General features: G+C 39.7%; 1 protein-coding gene across 1 annotated transcript in view; it reads right to left on the bottom strand.

The window, feature by feature from the left end:
- Positions 1-14,547, bottom strand: part of LOC108436323 (kelch domain-containing protein 8B) — a 124,352-nt gene that overhangs the window by 37,466 nt on the left and 72,339 nt on the right. The window contains exon 5 of the mRNA XM_017712744.2: positions 10,363-10,587. Coding sequence (XP_017568233.1) covers positions 10,363-10,587 — 225 coding nt within the window. The remainder of the gene's footprint in view (positions 1-10,362; positions 10,588-14,547) is intronic.

Genomic DNA, 14,547 nt, shown 5'->3' with positions numbered 1-14,547 from the left:
TTCATTGTTGAGGATTATTGCATGATTCATGCTATTAGTGCGGCGTGTGAACGCACAGTGTGGTATCAGTGTGAGCAGATGGATGTGGAGGGGAGAGGGCAGCACTGCAATACTTTCACTTATTCTGACTCACACTAAGCCTGACTCACAATGGTCTCACGCATGCGCGTGCAGATGCGGCTTAGGCATTCATACACATGCATAAACACAAAAGCAGGAGACCAAAATGGACAGCAGTCTATACAGATTACAGGACGTAGAGGAAAAAAATAGGGGAAAAAAATTAAATCGGAGAGGTTGTAGAGAGAAAACAACAGACAAGCAGAAAGACAGACTGACTGACAGTGTTTGACCAGGGTTTGGAGTTTTGTGGTATGGTAGGTGACATATCAAAGCTTTGCTTCTGATCCTTACTGAGTGCTGGCAGAAAAAAAAAGGGAGAGAGACATAAAATCAAGGGCAAGTAAAAAAGAGAAAGACCGCAGGGGACACATGACCTGTGTTTAAATGTTAACACTGTGGGAATGCTGCTCTTACAGAAAAATCACATGTGATCATGATCAAGCAAACATGTGAGATTGTGAGTTGTTATGACCTAAAACAGCAGCTCATCTGAAGGTTTTTCATACATGCTCTAAATTACATCATGGTTTTATGTGAGACTTATTGATCACATAGCGCTCAGTGATCTCTTCCATAACAGATGTTTTCGATTAAAACTGGAAGGTCCAGTTCTAGATAAGCAAACTACTGCAAGTGATTAGCAACAACAGTTACTTTTAAATGTTTAACCATTAACAATTAGTTACAAAATAAGGAACCTCATATATTTTACTAAACTGTTAAATTCTTAACATATTTGTATGATCGAATGAATATTTTAAAATTGTATAGTAACAGTGTACTGTTTGTAAAATAAATGTAAAATAACAAACAAACAAAAAGACAAACAAACTAATAAGCAGAAAATCTTTTAAGTATCTTTGAAAAATATTTGTCTATTGAAGACAAAATCCCTGTCCCTGTCCCTTTAATGCTGAGCTTTGCATTTTGTCGTTAGGTTAATTCAAGTGACTCAAGTTTTGTTTCGCAATGTTGCAGATGCTTACAGTTTCCATTTGACACCATGGACTCTGATCAGATGAACATGTTGATGCTTAACTTGAAAAGGAAAGCAACACGCAGTTTTCTGTTCACTTGATTTTAAACATGTTTTCATCATGCCATGTTGTTGCTTCATTACTCAAACCAAAAATAGTACATAAAATTAAAAAAATTATGAATATATATCCCGCGACCCTGACGGAGAAGCGGCTTAGAAAATGGATGGATGGATGAATATATGTAAAATTATATGCTTTTAGATTAGACATTTAGCCCTGTAGTCTCTCCTCTAAAGATATGTGTTGAATGAAAGTCGTTTACATAAATGCATGTAACTGGATAAACTGCAACACAGGTGCACTATAGAACTGCTACAGGACTGCTGTTTTATGTTCATGTATTTAGCTGAAATATGACCATTCTTTACATACGTTAATTGGCTTTGATACAGAATTTTTTACAATCTGCTGAAATACTTTGAGGGGTCCACATTCAGACCACAGTCTCTGCCAGTTGATGACATCTGAACTATACGGTTAGGCAATTCTTGGCCACTTGGTCACACAACAAAATTTTTAAAGATAATAAGCATCATATCTGTGATAACCTTCTGTATTTCTGAGCTACAGAGCGAAGTCTTTATACTGGCTAAACTGCAGCTGAAAAGTAGTGTGTTTGGTGATATGACTGGTGTAGAATTTTGGTGGCCTATAGACTGTTGTTGGGGGGAGGGACTTGGGGGAGTACATTATGTTGCAGTGCATGCTGTGGATTGAAGTTGAGCACACTGTGAAATGGGCTAATGCTAACAGAAAATCAAAATAATTTTGATGACCAGATAAGATTGTGCTGCAAGCCTGATCAGGCCCACAGGCCTTGTGTTTGACACATGGGTTTTAAGGCATCACCCTAAAAATACCTTTTAGCACTTGTATTTTTAAGACTGTAAAATAGAGATGTACCTGCTGTCATGCCAAGAGACATACATTATGAAAGATCCCTTTTGTTGTTTTAAGAAGAAAACAGATCAACTAGTAAGGAGGCACACTCGTGATGACACAGACATCCACATGAAATAACACATGAAATGTATAAAAGGTCACATCTGTGGAAATATCTGTGTAAAAAATAAGTGTGCTAGGGGAGACCACATGATCGATCACGTGCTAGGGGACTCGGCCTTTGAAAACTCCAACCCCCAAGATTCTCAGACAGGTCACGTGGTTTCCCCATGCACCTATCAGCGCTCTCAGTCGCCTGATTATTGAACTCCTTTCACCTGATGCTCATCCCCTACTAATATTTAAGCAGGGACTCAGGTTGAGAACTTTGCGAAGGATTGTTTAGACAATTACTGAGCGTTCCATGATTCTGCTATTCTGTATATTTTGTGTATCGAACCTTGGACGAGTTTTCCCGTGTATGATTTGTGTTTTTGCCCCTTGGATACTGTTGCCCTTTGATGACATGAAAGTAAGAACCAACAAGTTACAGTGTGGTGCAAAGCAGAGATGGTGTTTCACAGCATCAGGACAGTGCTGCAAAAGCAAAACGAAAGGAGTTCCAACATGTTTTCTGCTCCCACTGACTGTGGGAATGTACTTTTACATACAAGCCTAAATGGCTAATGTCAGTCCAGAAATGTTAGGTTACATGTTGGAAAACAACATCTATTGGAAGAGTGGAACATTTACTCAGTGTTAACTTCAGTGTAGTAAAATGCCATACCGAGGCAACAATTCAGCTAGGTAATGCTAAGACTCCAAGATGAATTTGGAATTCAAATTAAAATCTGCAAAATAAACAATCATGCCAGTCATGTATGCAAGTCCTAAACATAACAGTGTTTAATTCAGACACATTTAGTCAATAATGCGTCAGATATCACCAATCACCTACCACCTCAGAATCATACAAACGTGATAAAAATGGGAAACAGATAAATGACTGGACGTGCAGTAAAACAGAGAAAAACAGGTCGTAAGCTGAAAAATAGTGAGCGATAAAAGAAGAGGTAATGTTTTTAATGTATTTTATTTCATAACAGAAATATAATCATTAGATTAGTTGAATAATTTACCAAAATAGCAACCAGTTTAATAAATTACAGAAGTAATAGTTTGTTGTAGCCCTGGCGAGGTGTATAAAAAACAAATGTGCTTAAAAACCACATCAAATTTGTCTTTTCTGGTAAAGGTTGGGTGTGTAATGCTGGCAGAAAAAAGCAGCGTCTTGGACCCAGCCTGAAGCACCTTTGAGCACAGGAGCAGCGTAGCACCCCTGCTGCCTGTTAATAGACTGTCCTCCCCCAGAGCCGATTGACTATGACATCAGTAAACAACAAGCGCACATGATTTGAAAATTGCTTTGACAGGGTTATTATGGCATGACATATTCCTGAGTTTAATGCGAACAAATTAATTCATGAGAGACTAGTGAATAATTGCAACATACATTTTAGGTGCTTCTTACTCTAAGGAATAAATATACTCTGAACATCAAGCTCGCTTTCGGCTTATGAAGTCTAAGTGGAGAGATTTCTGCAGGAGACTTCACAGCTTTGAGACGTTTAACAAAGACGAGACTCTCTTTAATCTGAAGTAAAATGAGCTGTGCGTTAAACTCAGAAATGAGAAACAGTACCATAAACCACTAAAGTTAGAATTAATAGCTGACATAAATATTTGATTCTCTTCAGTGCTAGAGGAGAAGTGTGAAGCCCTGTATTTTTCAGGTTTTCTTTTACATAACTGTCTTTGCAAAATGAATACAGGAGGAGCAGTGTGTACTGCTGGCATTGCCTCAGTCTACAACAATATTCTCAGTGTATTTCGCTGATGAAGTATATCCTGTCTCTCTACTGCAATCTCTCTCTCTGTCTCACACACACAAACACACAAACACACACACACACACACACACAATTTCAAATTTTGTCGGAGATTACTTCATGCAGCTCGTTTGTGTGTAAATGAAACCGAGTGAAATACAGTAGCCCAGAATGGATCCCCATATGGAGCTGAGCGCTTTTAGCAGTGAATTGTGGGGATCAGCCTGGGTCCGCAGAGAAGGGATTTATGGGATATAGGAGGTTTGAAGCGATTCAGAAGCACTGCTGAAGAAGAAACAGTCTGAAAGGTAGCGCAAATGCCTCACTGAGTCATGCCTGCAGCAGAGGCAGAGCTCAACCAACCCACTGCAGATTAGCCTGATGAACTAAAAAGTCAATGACATATACAGCAAAGTAGTAGAGATGGGACAGATCTGATTAGGGTGGTTGAAAAAAAGAAAAAAAATGGATGAACTCAGCAGTGGTGAAGAGGAAAAACTACACAAGAACAAGAAATGAAGAGAGGACTGAAAACCACAACAGGGAGTGAGGAAAGCAGGCTTATGGGTATAAATAGACTGAGATAAGGCAGAGCGGCATATTCTTAGCACCTCAGATGTCATAAATAAAGAGAAGATATCTGTTGAAGAGCTTCTGCCTGACAACGGCAAAGTAAAAGGAAAACACGAGAAGTGGCAGTACTGGCAGCGGGAGGACTCTAACGTTAATGACTCTCCCTCTAACGAACCTCTTTGCAGGCTTTTTAAGCATCGCTGCTTTGAGGGAGCTGCAGGGAGATGATCCTCAGACAGCTCCTGAGCCTAGGGCTGCTCTCCGCTGAGAGGAAGTCGGCGCTCGTAATTAACCAAATAACCTGCATTGGGAGCAGGAGACCCTCCTGGTGAACTAGAGCACAGCGGATAGAGAGCTGAATCTGACTGTGAACGAACACCTTTCAGCTCACCCTTCTTGCTTAGCTGTCAGACTGGACTGACTGCTAAAAGGTTGTCTGTTACTGGCGGCCAAAATTAAAGAAGAAAATGATTTTGTTGTAACAGTTTTATGTTTTTAATTTCTTAACAAGGTTACAGTTTGTTACTTATAGACAAAATATATAAAAATAAAAAGTAAACTAAAAATAACAAAAATATACTATAAATAAAATAAGCAAAAGCATTGCACAAGAAATCCTGCACAAGAAGTATTGCACATGAGGTATAATATTTTACACGGGTATAGTGACACTCAATTTCTGTAGGTATGTGAGGTCTAACGGAGGTTCTCCTGGGAGCAGTGCTGGTTGTACAGTCTAACAGCAGCAGGAAAGAAGGACCTGCGATAGCGCTCCTTCACACACTTGGGGTGAAGCAGCCTGTCACTGAAGGACCTGCCCTGTGCTGTCAGGAGTAGGAGCTGTTCTCCAGCATGGATGCAAGTTTAGAGAACAATCTTCCAGCTCCCACCACCTGCATTGGGTCTAGGGGGCTCTCTAGAGTTCATGGCTGGCACAAAAACTGAACTGTCTGAGGGTCACAGACTTGAATGTGTTGCCCCTCTATGTAATCTAGCAATGCATATTCATCAGTGACTCAAATCTCAATGGATCCCATCAACAGCTGATGGAAATTTGGGTGGATAAAATGTTAAATTCTTGGATGCACCATGTCTCTCTTGAAAGACTCTGAATCGATTCACAAAATGTCATAAATGGGTTTTTATACTGGCTCTGCCTTTCCCTGCTGTATAATGAACTCACACGCCACCAGAGGCATTATAAAGTAGGACACTTTGGAACAGCTTGATTTGAAGGAGGGAAAAAAACATGCAAAATTTCATCAATACGCATGCTTACAGTCTCAAGTTAGTCACAAGTTTCATGTATATGAAGTAAAGACCTGAAACCAAAGTAAAGATATGTAAGAATGTAGTTTTGTTCAACAACCAACTCAGGAGATTCTATAAATTGGACATTTCTATTGATCTCACCTGTGGAGGCATAAGGCCCAAATACAATACTTTAAAACTTTATGGTATTTGATGCATTAACATGTGCTCTGTTTTGTGTAATTCTTGCCAGAGGAGGCAAATAACTGTGCAGCTTCAAAAATTATGACAAGTGTCTGCATTTGTTTCTCCACAATCCCTCCAACACTTTAAGCCAACTGAAAAGTGCTTCTTTTGTGATGATGTAATGAAAAACTTTTTCAAAGAAAAACTGCCTCCAACTGCCAAAATAATTTGTCTGCCATGAAACTGAACAGATATTGTCCCACTCTTCTTCAGTTATAGTCAAATTACCTTGAGAACGCCATACCTTGATGGTGCCAAAGGAGGCAGCGGAATGAGCAAATATGCTGCAAGCAGACATGAGCAGGCACGCTGGAGAGCAAGCGAATGCAAAGGCAGGACAGAAAACAGGTAGGCTATCAGGCCTACATGCATGCAGACAGAGAAGACAGTGTTATTTAAGGTATAGGGTAGATATGAGTAAGTAAGTAGAAGTAAATAAAAGGCCATAAACACTGAAGAAAACATAAAGCTACACAGTGGCAAAGATATGCTGGTAGTGTATATTGTATACTATAAGTAGTGCAATACTATATTGTTATTACTGTATACTACACACACACATATATATATATATATATATATATATATATATATATATATATATATATATACATACATACACACACACACACACACATGCAAATGGCAACGTATGCGTAAATTTAATTAAATTCAATAAGGTTCCTACGGTGTGTCATTTTAAACCCATAATTTAATTCATATTCCATATCTGGAATACAAAATAGGCTTCTATAGTTATCTGGACTTTTTAGTGTGTTCAAGGCCAAATTTCTCACGTGTAACCTATTTTAGTGAAATAAAACTTTTTTGGGGGAATTTCCCTGATTTTCTCCCCAATTTAGTCATCTCCTGTTCCACCCACTAGTTAGAACTCCCAATCACACAACAGTACTAGTGCTAGGAGGGTGAAGGCTAACACAGGCCATCTCTGAGACCTGTGCTAGACAGCTACCACTTTACAAACTGCCGCTCACGCAGCGTTATTAGACAGCTACACGTGCTCAGAGGAAAGGGTCAACTGCCAGTACTGCTACGTATGCTAACAGATGCCTGCTCTGAGTAGCACTGCGTTGAGTGATGGGGTAGAAAAGGGGGGCATCCTACCCACCCAGAGAGAGCGAGGCCTATAGTGCTCTCTTGGACTCCCGGCCACAGATGGCTGTAGCACCACCAGGGATCGAGCTCACAAGCTCCTGATAATAGGGCCAACGGTTAGACGGTTGCAGCAAAATAAAACTGGTTCTGTTGGAAATATATGAACTGTGGGACAGTGTAACACTTGGTGTACTAGCAGTATGGTTTTACAAAACAGGAGTGCATACATGAAGACACAGACACAATCTTATTACATGTGTTCGTCAGTGTGGTGAATGGGCAGATTAGCGGACAGGAACGTGTAATTGAGCTGGCCTGTAACTGCGGGTTGGTAATTACACTCGCCTACATTCTCCAGAGCCTCAGCAGTAATAGGTAAAGTGATAATAGAATTACTGATTGCCACTTACACATACACTGGCCCCTCACGCTAGCATCAATTTACCACACACACAGACACACACGCAAGTCAGCTAACACAAAGCCTCCCATTAACCACACAAATCACAGCAGTGAATTTTTATGATCAGACATTTAAATGCAAATGCTCCTTATTAAACCGTAAAATGGAGCAGGTTATACCCTGTGCCACACCCTGCAACCTTGCCTATTTGACAAAGAGCAGCCAGCCATTAGGTCACACTCTCACATGCAAAAAGTGTGTTACCTCAGTTTAAATGTGGAAACTGTCTTTGTCCCTAATTTAAATAAGCCCATGACATGACACTGGAAAATTCGGTATGGTAAAAATCACAAAAGTGGTATCAGGGGCTTCAAAATCTACAGAGCTTTTCGTTGCCTTATTGATTTTCTTTTCTGCCATTTATTCTGAGCCATTTCTCTTCTGCCATCTGAATGAGTTTCCTGGATAATGGTTCTCCCAGAGGACTTGGGAAAAGCTTAATATAAGCAGACTGGAGTCTGGTATGAGTCGAGGGTTTAGTTTGAGCTTCGTATCAACAGACGAGATCACCCTCCACAAAGCCCAGGCTCGCACACAAACCCAGCATGCACAGCCAGACTGAGAAAGAAATGAAAAAGCAAAGATAAGAGATGAGAAAGCCAGCACACATTGCTGTGTGAAAAAGGCTCATGCTCCATAGGGGGTCTTTCTCTTAATTCTGAAAAGCTGATGTGGCTCGTACTCTAAACTCGGCCTGCATTGGCGTAGTCAGAGCCTGACAGCCACTGTGGCTTTCATGCAGGCTGAAATGACAATTTAATTAAATAGTGTAAAGGATTCAGGGTAACAGTGAAAGTATGAGCACACAGACAGCAGTGTGCATACAAAGAGCAAAGAACACGGTCAAGGGAATTAATGTGAGACACTCACGCATGTGTTTAAGCAGGACAAAACTACACAGACCGCTGGTTCGCTGGACACAGTTGAAATCTAATATAACTGGAGTACAATGCAAATTGGAGAATAAATTGGAAAATCTCCACTGACTGTATTATTTAGACCAGCATCACACTTTATGTCTAATCTCTGCTTGAGCTACTGGCCTAATGAATAAGAGCTTATGACTAACCGTATGGTCACTGGCAAAACCAAAGGCGTGAAAAGGTGTGAAACTGCTGCTTGATTTGACACAAGTGAGGTAATGATCCATGAAATGCAGTTTTAAGTGGTGTGTTCCATCTCACTCTTGTATCTTGCATATCTTGCAGATGACTGTTTGTTAGTGCAGACTGAGCAGGGCTCCACAATTGACTTCACTACGCTTGCTACTGTTTAAAAAATGTCTAATATCATATTAGCACTAGTATGTTTAAAGGTTATATACATGTAGCCTATTTGCAACAAAACTGACATGACATTGTATGTCCAAAAGTTTGTAGACTCCTGCTCATCTAGCATTTCTTACAAAATCAAAGGTATTAATAGGGAGCTTGTCCCAACTTTGCTGCAGTTACAGCCTTTCCTCTTCTGGGAAGGTTTTACATTAGATATTTGAACATTGCCATGAGGATGTGACCACATTCAGCCACAACAGCATTAGTAAATCAAGTACTGATGTTGGATAATTAGTTCTGTATAACAAATGCCACTCCAACTCATCCCAAAGGTCTTGTTGCACCATGACTCCAAAGAGGCTCATGTTGCTACTCAAGACTGTCCAGTTCTATTGGTCAATGCTTTTCTCTGAAGATTACACAAGCATTTGTATGTGTGCAAATAAATGCTTATTTCAGCAATGGATGTGCTTTTAGGTAGCTGTATTTACTAATAAGAATCTTATTAGCATCTGAATAATTTTGGACACATAGTGTGTATATATGTGTGTGTGTGTTAGAGCTTTAATTGTGATGTGTGTCCAAACCTGAATGCAGCCTGATAAATTTCTGTCCGAGCCTGACGTACAATATTACCACTTTGATTCTAAAACAAACTTAAGACCAATATTTTTTTTAAAATCAGACCTGAAACACATCATGAAGTTCTGAGTTTGAAACTAACCAGAACTGAAAAGAATTCTGTCCAAAACCGATCTGAACCAGCCCATGGTCATCCAAAGTGAAATAAAATGTGATACTTCTAATGACACGTCAGTTAAATTTCCTTGTAGTATAAATAATTGCTGTCATTACACCAGGGAGGAAAAAACAATACCAAAAATATGAAGCAGTAAAATAATCAGCTGTCCAAAATTTAATTTTAAGTTTCTTTAAGTAAATGGACTTTCTTTAAGTAAATTTCTTCTATAAGTAAATGGATAAACTTTCCACGCTGCACTGTTCTCATAATGTGCAGAGCTGAAATAGCAAGATAGCTTTCACCTGTTTCATCACAAAACACTATTTCTTTATGTAGAACATGTTACATACATATTTAATAAACAGCCAATGTCTCTTCTCCTGAATTGATTCACTTTTTATTTCCTGTGCATCCACTTTCCTATGTGGACCTTGTGGACTTCAGTGCTAAATTCTGTCAACAACATAAAGGGTTAACTCCAGCAACAGTTAAACCAGCTTTTTGGTAGTGAACATAGGGAGGAAGGTTAAAAAGTAAAGCAGGGATAAGTGCACCTAAAATCCATTAAAAATGGTGCACGGACTGTGAGAATTCTGAGGTTCACACATATTTGGGAAATGACAACCTAAACCAACTGAACCCAGTCTGACAAGGAGGGTCCCATCGGTTTCAAACAAATATTTCAAGTTCTAATGTGTATGTACATGCGAAAGAGAGAGAGAGAGAGAGACAGACAGAGTCTGAAGAAGAAAACAGCGCTCACCCTGTTCAGAGTCGTATTCCTCCACTGTGGAGACAAAGTGTGGTCTGGAGTAGAAGTTGTGTGGTCCGGGCTGCTGCAGTCCCCCCAGGCTGAAGAAAGCTCGGTCGTTGGCCGCACAGCTGGAAAATGCCCTGCGGCTAGGAATGCATGGGTACCGAGTCCAGCTCTTCATCTCCAGGTCAAAGGCCTCGAATGCCGTCACCGGCAGCTTGCCCTGTCGACCACCTGATACAAGCGAGAGTCTTTTATAAATCTATTATTATTGTCAGGAATTTTATCACTTATTTGAAAATTATTCTGAAATCTGTTGCAAGTGCACACTTTAAATTTTCAATTAATAGCACATTTGTGTTTGTAAGTTGAAGATATTTAATTTCACATGATTTTAGGTGTCAAAATAAACACAACTAGACAGAAGTCAATTTTGTGTCCTGCTTCTGTCTGGGCATTTGTACAGTCTCAGAATCAAAAATAGCCAAATGTGTTTTCACACATAAGGAAAATGTGCTGATACTGGCTACCATAAAGGCAAAAATATAATACAAAAGGAAGTAAAAAAAATCCATAGAAAAAATATTAAAATGTACAATACTGTGCACATTCAGGAGAAATAGAGAGAACATTGGTCAAGTAGTAATAACTGATGCCTAAGGACACAGAGGTGGTACTGTATCTGAATCGGTGTCCCAGCCATGATAAAGTGAGAGTGAATGAACGTGCGTGTGTGTGTGTGTGTGTAAGGCTGAAGATTAATACAACTCAGTCAGCATCTATGCTGATGTTGACCGTGTGTGTGTGAGTGTGATTACAAAAATGTCAGAACTCACTAAGGCCTCTTTTGTCTTCAGTGACAATTTGAAAGCCTTTTCCATCATGCACAAAACAAACTGTCTCTCTACCTATTTCTCTCGCATGTATGCATAGATCCACCCCCAACACACACACATTCATTTTTATACCTTGTCAGGATGTGGGGCCATATATATAGCCCAGACATATTATATGTACAGTACTATGCAGAACCTAGAGACCACAACTTAATTTATTTAATGCCCACTTATAACAGCCATTAAGGACACGTTATCTATTTTCAGCATAAGGAAAAAAGCAAAAAAAAAAAAAAAATTTAAGAGAAAACATAATAACAATATCTGAAATATAGCATCAAATATGTCATATTTTTGTGTGTTTACCCTTTTCCTTTATTACATCTTCAATTCTTTTTGGAAGATTTGCTTTCAGTTTTTCTAAGAAATCTGCAGGGATATTTTTCCACACCCCCAAAGTTCAGTCTTAGAAGCTGGTTGCATTTTCTGCTTCTCCCGATTCCAAGTAAATTCCGAATTTAGGCTCATCAGTTTATAAAACCACACTCTACATCTTTCATGTTCAGTTTGAGCACTCTAGTGTAATTTTTCTTGTCTGTTTCTTTTAAACAGCTTCTTGAAAGCTACATATTCTTTTAGACCCATAGTGTTTTCTTCTCACAGTCCCATTTACTCTATCTTTTAATCATTCTTTGAAACCAGTTTTGGAAACTCTTGCTGTTTCATTCGACTTTCCTCACGCAAGGGAATGATCTATTATCTAATCCACCCAGTCCATTGTATTTTAGCAATTTAGATGCACATGAGAAAGAAGGTAAAAGTAGTTGCTTGTATGGATGTTAGTGTGTCTTTAAAGGGGAACATATTGTTTGGGAACAGATTTTTTGGGGGAAGATACAGCTGTAAATCAGTTTTAAGATGGCAAGGATGGGGTGAAAGTGGGGGAAGGAGCACAAAAGTAAAAAGTAGACAAATTAAAAACTGATAGATCTGATATTTTATTTAGTGTGTGCTTTTGTTTCATTTTCCATTTCCATTTTTGCTTTCTGACTAAAAAACATGAATAATGTAGCTTTTTTAAAAAGGTCTCTACATGAAGTCAAGACCATTTTGCTGCTCTTGATGAGGCAGGTTAACCTTGTTTTTAGTTACCACTGTCTTTCTATGTTCCTTCACAGTCAGGACATTTTCCCCTAAATATGTACACACACAGTTTCTGCCCAGCAGTCTGGGGTGGAAGTAGGACACAACACCCTCACAGGGGGAAAACCACTTCTGCTGTGCTGTTGACTCATCAGTCAGCAGACAGATCACCTGTATACTCACCACAGAGCAGACCATAGGGGGCATGTCCTCTGGGATAATTTAGCTGCAGAGACACTTCTGTTTTATCTGTCGCTGTTTTGCTGCTCTCTGGAGCAGTGGTTGCTTGTATGTATGTGTTTGTATTCTGCATCTATGATCACTGTGTGTGGCCACTGGTCTCATTTGCAGATTGTTCGGTTTATGCATGTGTGGGTGGGCTAGTAGTGTGCAGCAGCTTTATACATGCTAACCTCTGGCCTCATTACTTACTCCGCCTTCTGTTAACCAAGCCTGACTTTTGAGGAGGTATGTGCCGCTAATACTGCATAATGCTGAGGGCGTGTTTTTGTGCTTATTCCTCAAAGCCCAACATAAGCCAGGTGTTCTACTGTGTGCATGTATTAAGGCTGCACAATACTGAGAAAAATACACATGTATATTATAATACACGGTGATATACACCGATCAGGAACAACATTATGACCACCTCCTTGTTTCTACACTACCTATCCATTTTATCAGCTCTGCTTACTATATAGGTGCTCTTTCTACAGTTCTACAATTACAGACTGTAGTCCATCTGTTTCTCTGCATACTTTGGTAGCCCCCTTTTACCCCATTCTTCAGTGGTCAGGAACCCTCACAAAGCAGATACTATTTGGGTGATGGATCATTCTCAGCACTGCAGTAACACTGACATGGCGGTGTTGTGTTAGTGTGTGTTGCACTGGTCTGAGTGGAGCTGATAAAATAGGCAATAAGCTTAGAAACAAGGAGGTGGTCATAATGTTATGCCTGATTAGTGTACCTTGTAATACATTTTCCTTGTCAAGTCTTATGTTTTGCTGGTAATACATTCAGAGACTTGTTCTTTGTCATATTTAACTAAATAACATCTGATTCAGAGTAGATGAGAAGTTGGGATGTTAGGTTAAATAAAAATAGAATACAAGGATTTGCAAATCCTTTCAAACCTATATTCAATTGAATACACTATAGAGACAAGATATTTAATATTCAAACAGATTAACTTTGTTTTTTGCAAGTATTTACTCATTTTGAATTTGATGCCTAAAACACGTTCCAAAGTTGGGACAGGGGCAACAGAAGACTGGGAAAGTTAAGGAATGCTCAAAAAACACCTGTTTGGAACATTCCACAGGTGAACAGGTTAATTGGAAACAGGTGAGTGTCATGATTGGGTATAAAGGGAGCATCCCTCAAAGGCTCAGTCGTTCACAAGCAAAGATGGAGCGAGATTCAGCACTTTGTAAACAACTGTTTAAGAACAGTTGAGAATGTTTCTCAATGTGCAATTGCAAGGAATTTAGGGATTTCATCATCTACAGTCCATAATATCATCAAAAGATTCAGAGAATCTGGAGAAATCTCTGCAAGTAAGCGGCAAGACAGAAAACCAACATTGAATGCCCGTGACCTTCGATCTCTCAGGCGGCGCTGCATTAAAAACCGACATCATTCTCCAAAGGATATTACCACATGGACTCAGGAACACTTCAGAAAACCATTGTCAGTGAACCCAGTTCGTCGCTCCATCTACAAGTACAAGTTAAAACAAGCGAAAGCCGTATATCAACAACACCCAGAAACCCCGCGGCTTCTCTGGGCCCAAGCTCATCTGAGATGGACTGACGCAAAGTGGAAAAGTGTCCTGTGGTCTGACGAGTCCACATTTCATATTTTTTTTGGAAATCATGGACATCGTGTCCTACGGGCCAAAGAGGAAAAGGGCTGTCTGGATTGTTATCAGCGCAAAGTTCAAAAGCCAGCATCTCTGATGGTATGGGGGGTGTGTTAGTGCCCATGGCATGGGTAACTTGCACATCTGTGAAGGCACCATTAATGCTGAAAGTTACATACAGGTTTTGGAGCAACATCTGCTGCCATCCAAGCAACGTCTTTCAGCAAGACGATGCCAAGCCACATTCTACACATGTTACAACAGTGTGGCTTCGTAGTAAAAGAGTGCAGGGACTAGACTGGCCTGCCTGCAGTCCAGACATTTCTCCCATTGAAAATGTGGCACATTATG

Source organism: Pygocentrus nattereri, chromosome 9 (assembly GCF_015220715.1).
Source record: "Pygocentrus nattereri isolate fPygNat1 chromosome 9, fPygNat1.pri, whole genome shotgun sequence".
NCBI lineage: Eukaryota > Metazoa > Chordata > Actinopteri > Characiformes > Serrasalmidae > Pygocentrus > Pygocentrus nattereri.
Note: the sequence above shows the minus strand (reverse complement) of the source record. Positions and strands in the feature narration are given on the sequence as shown.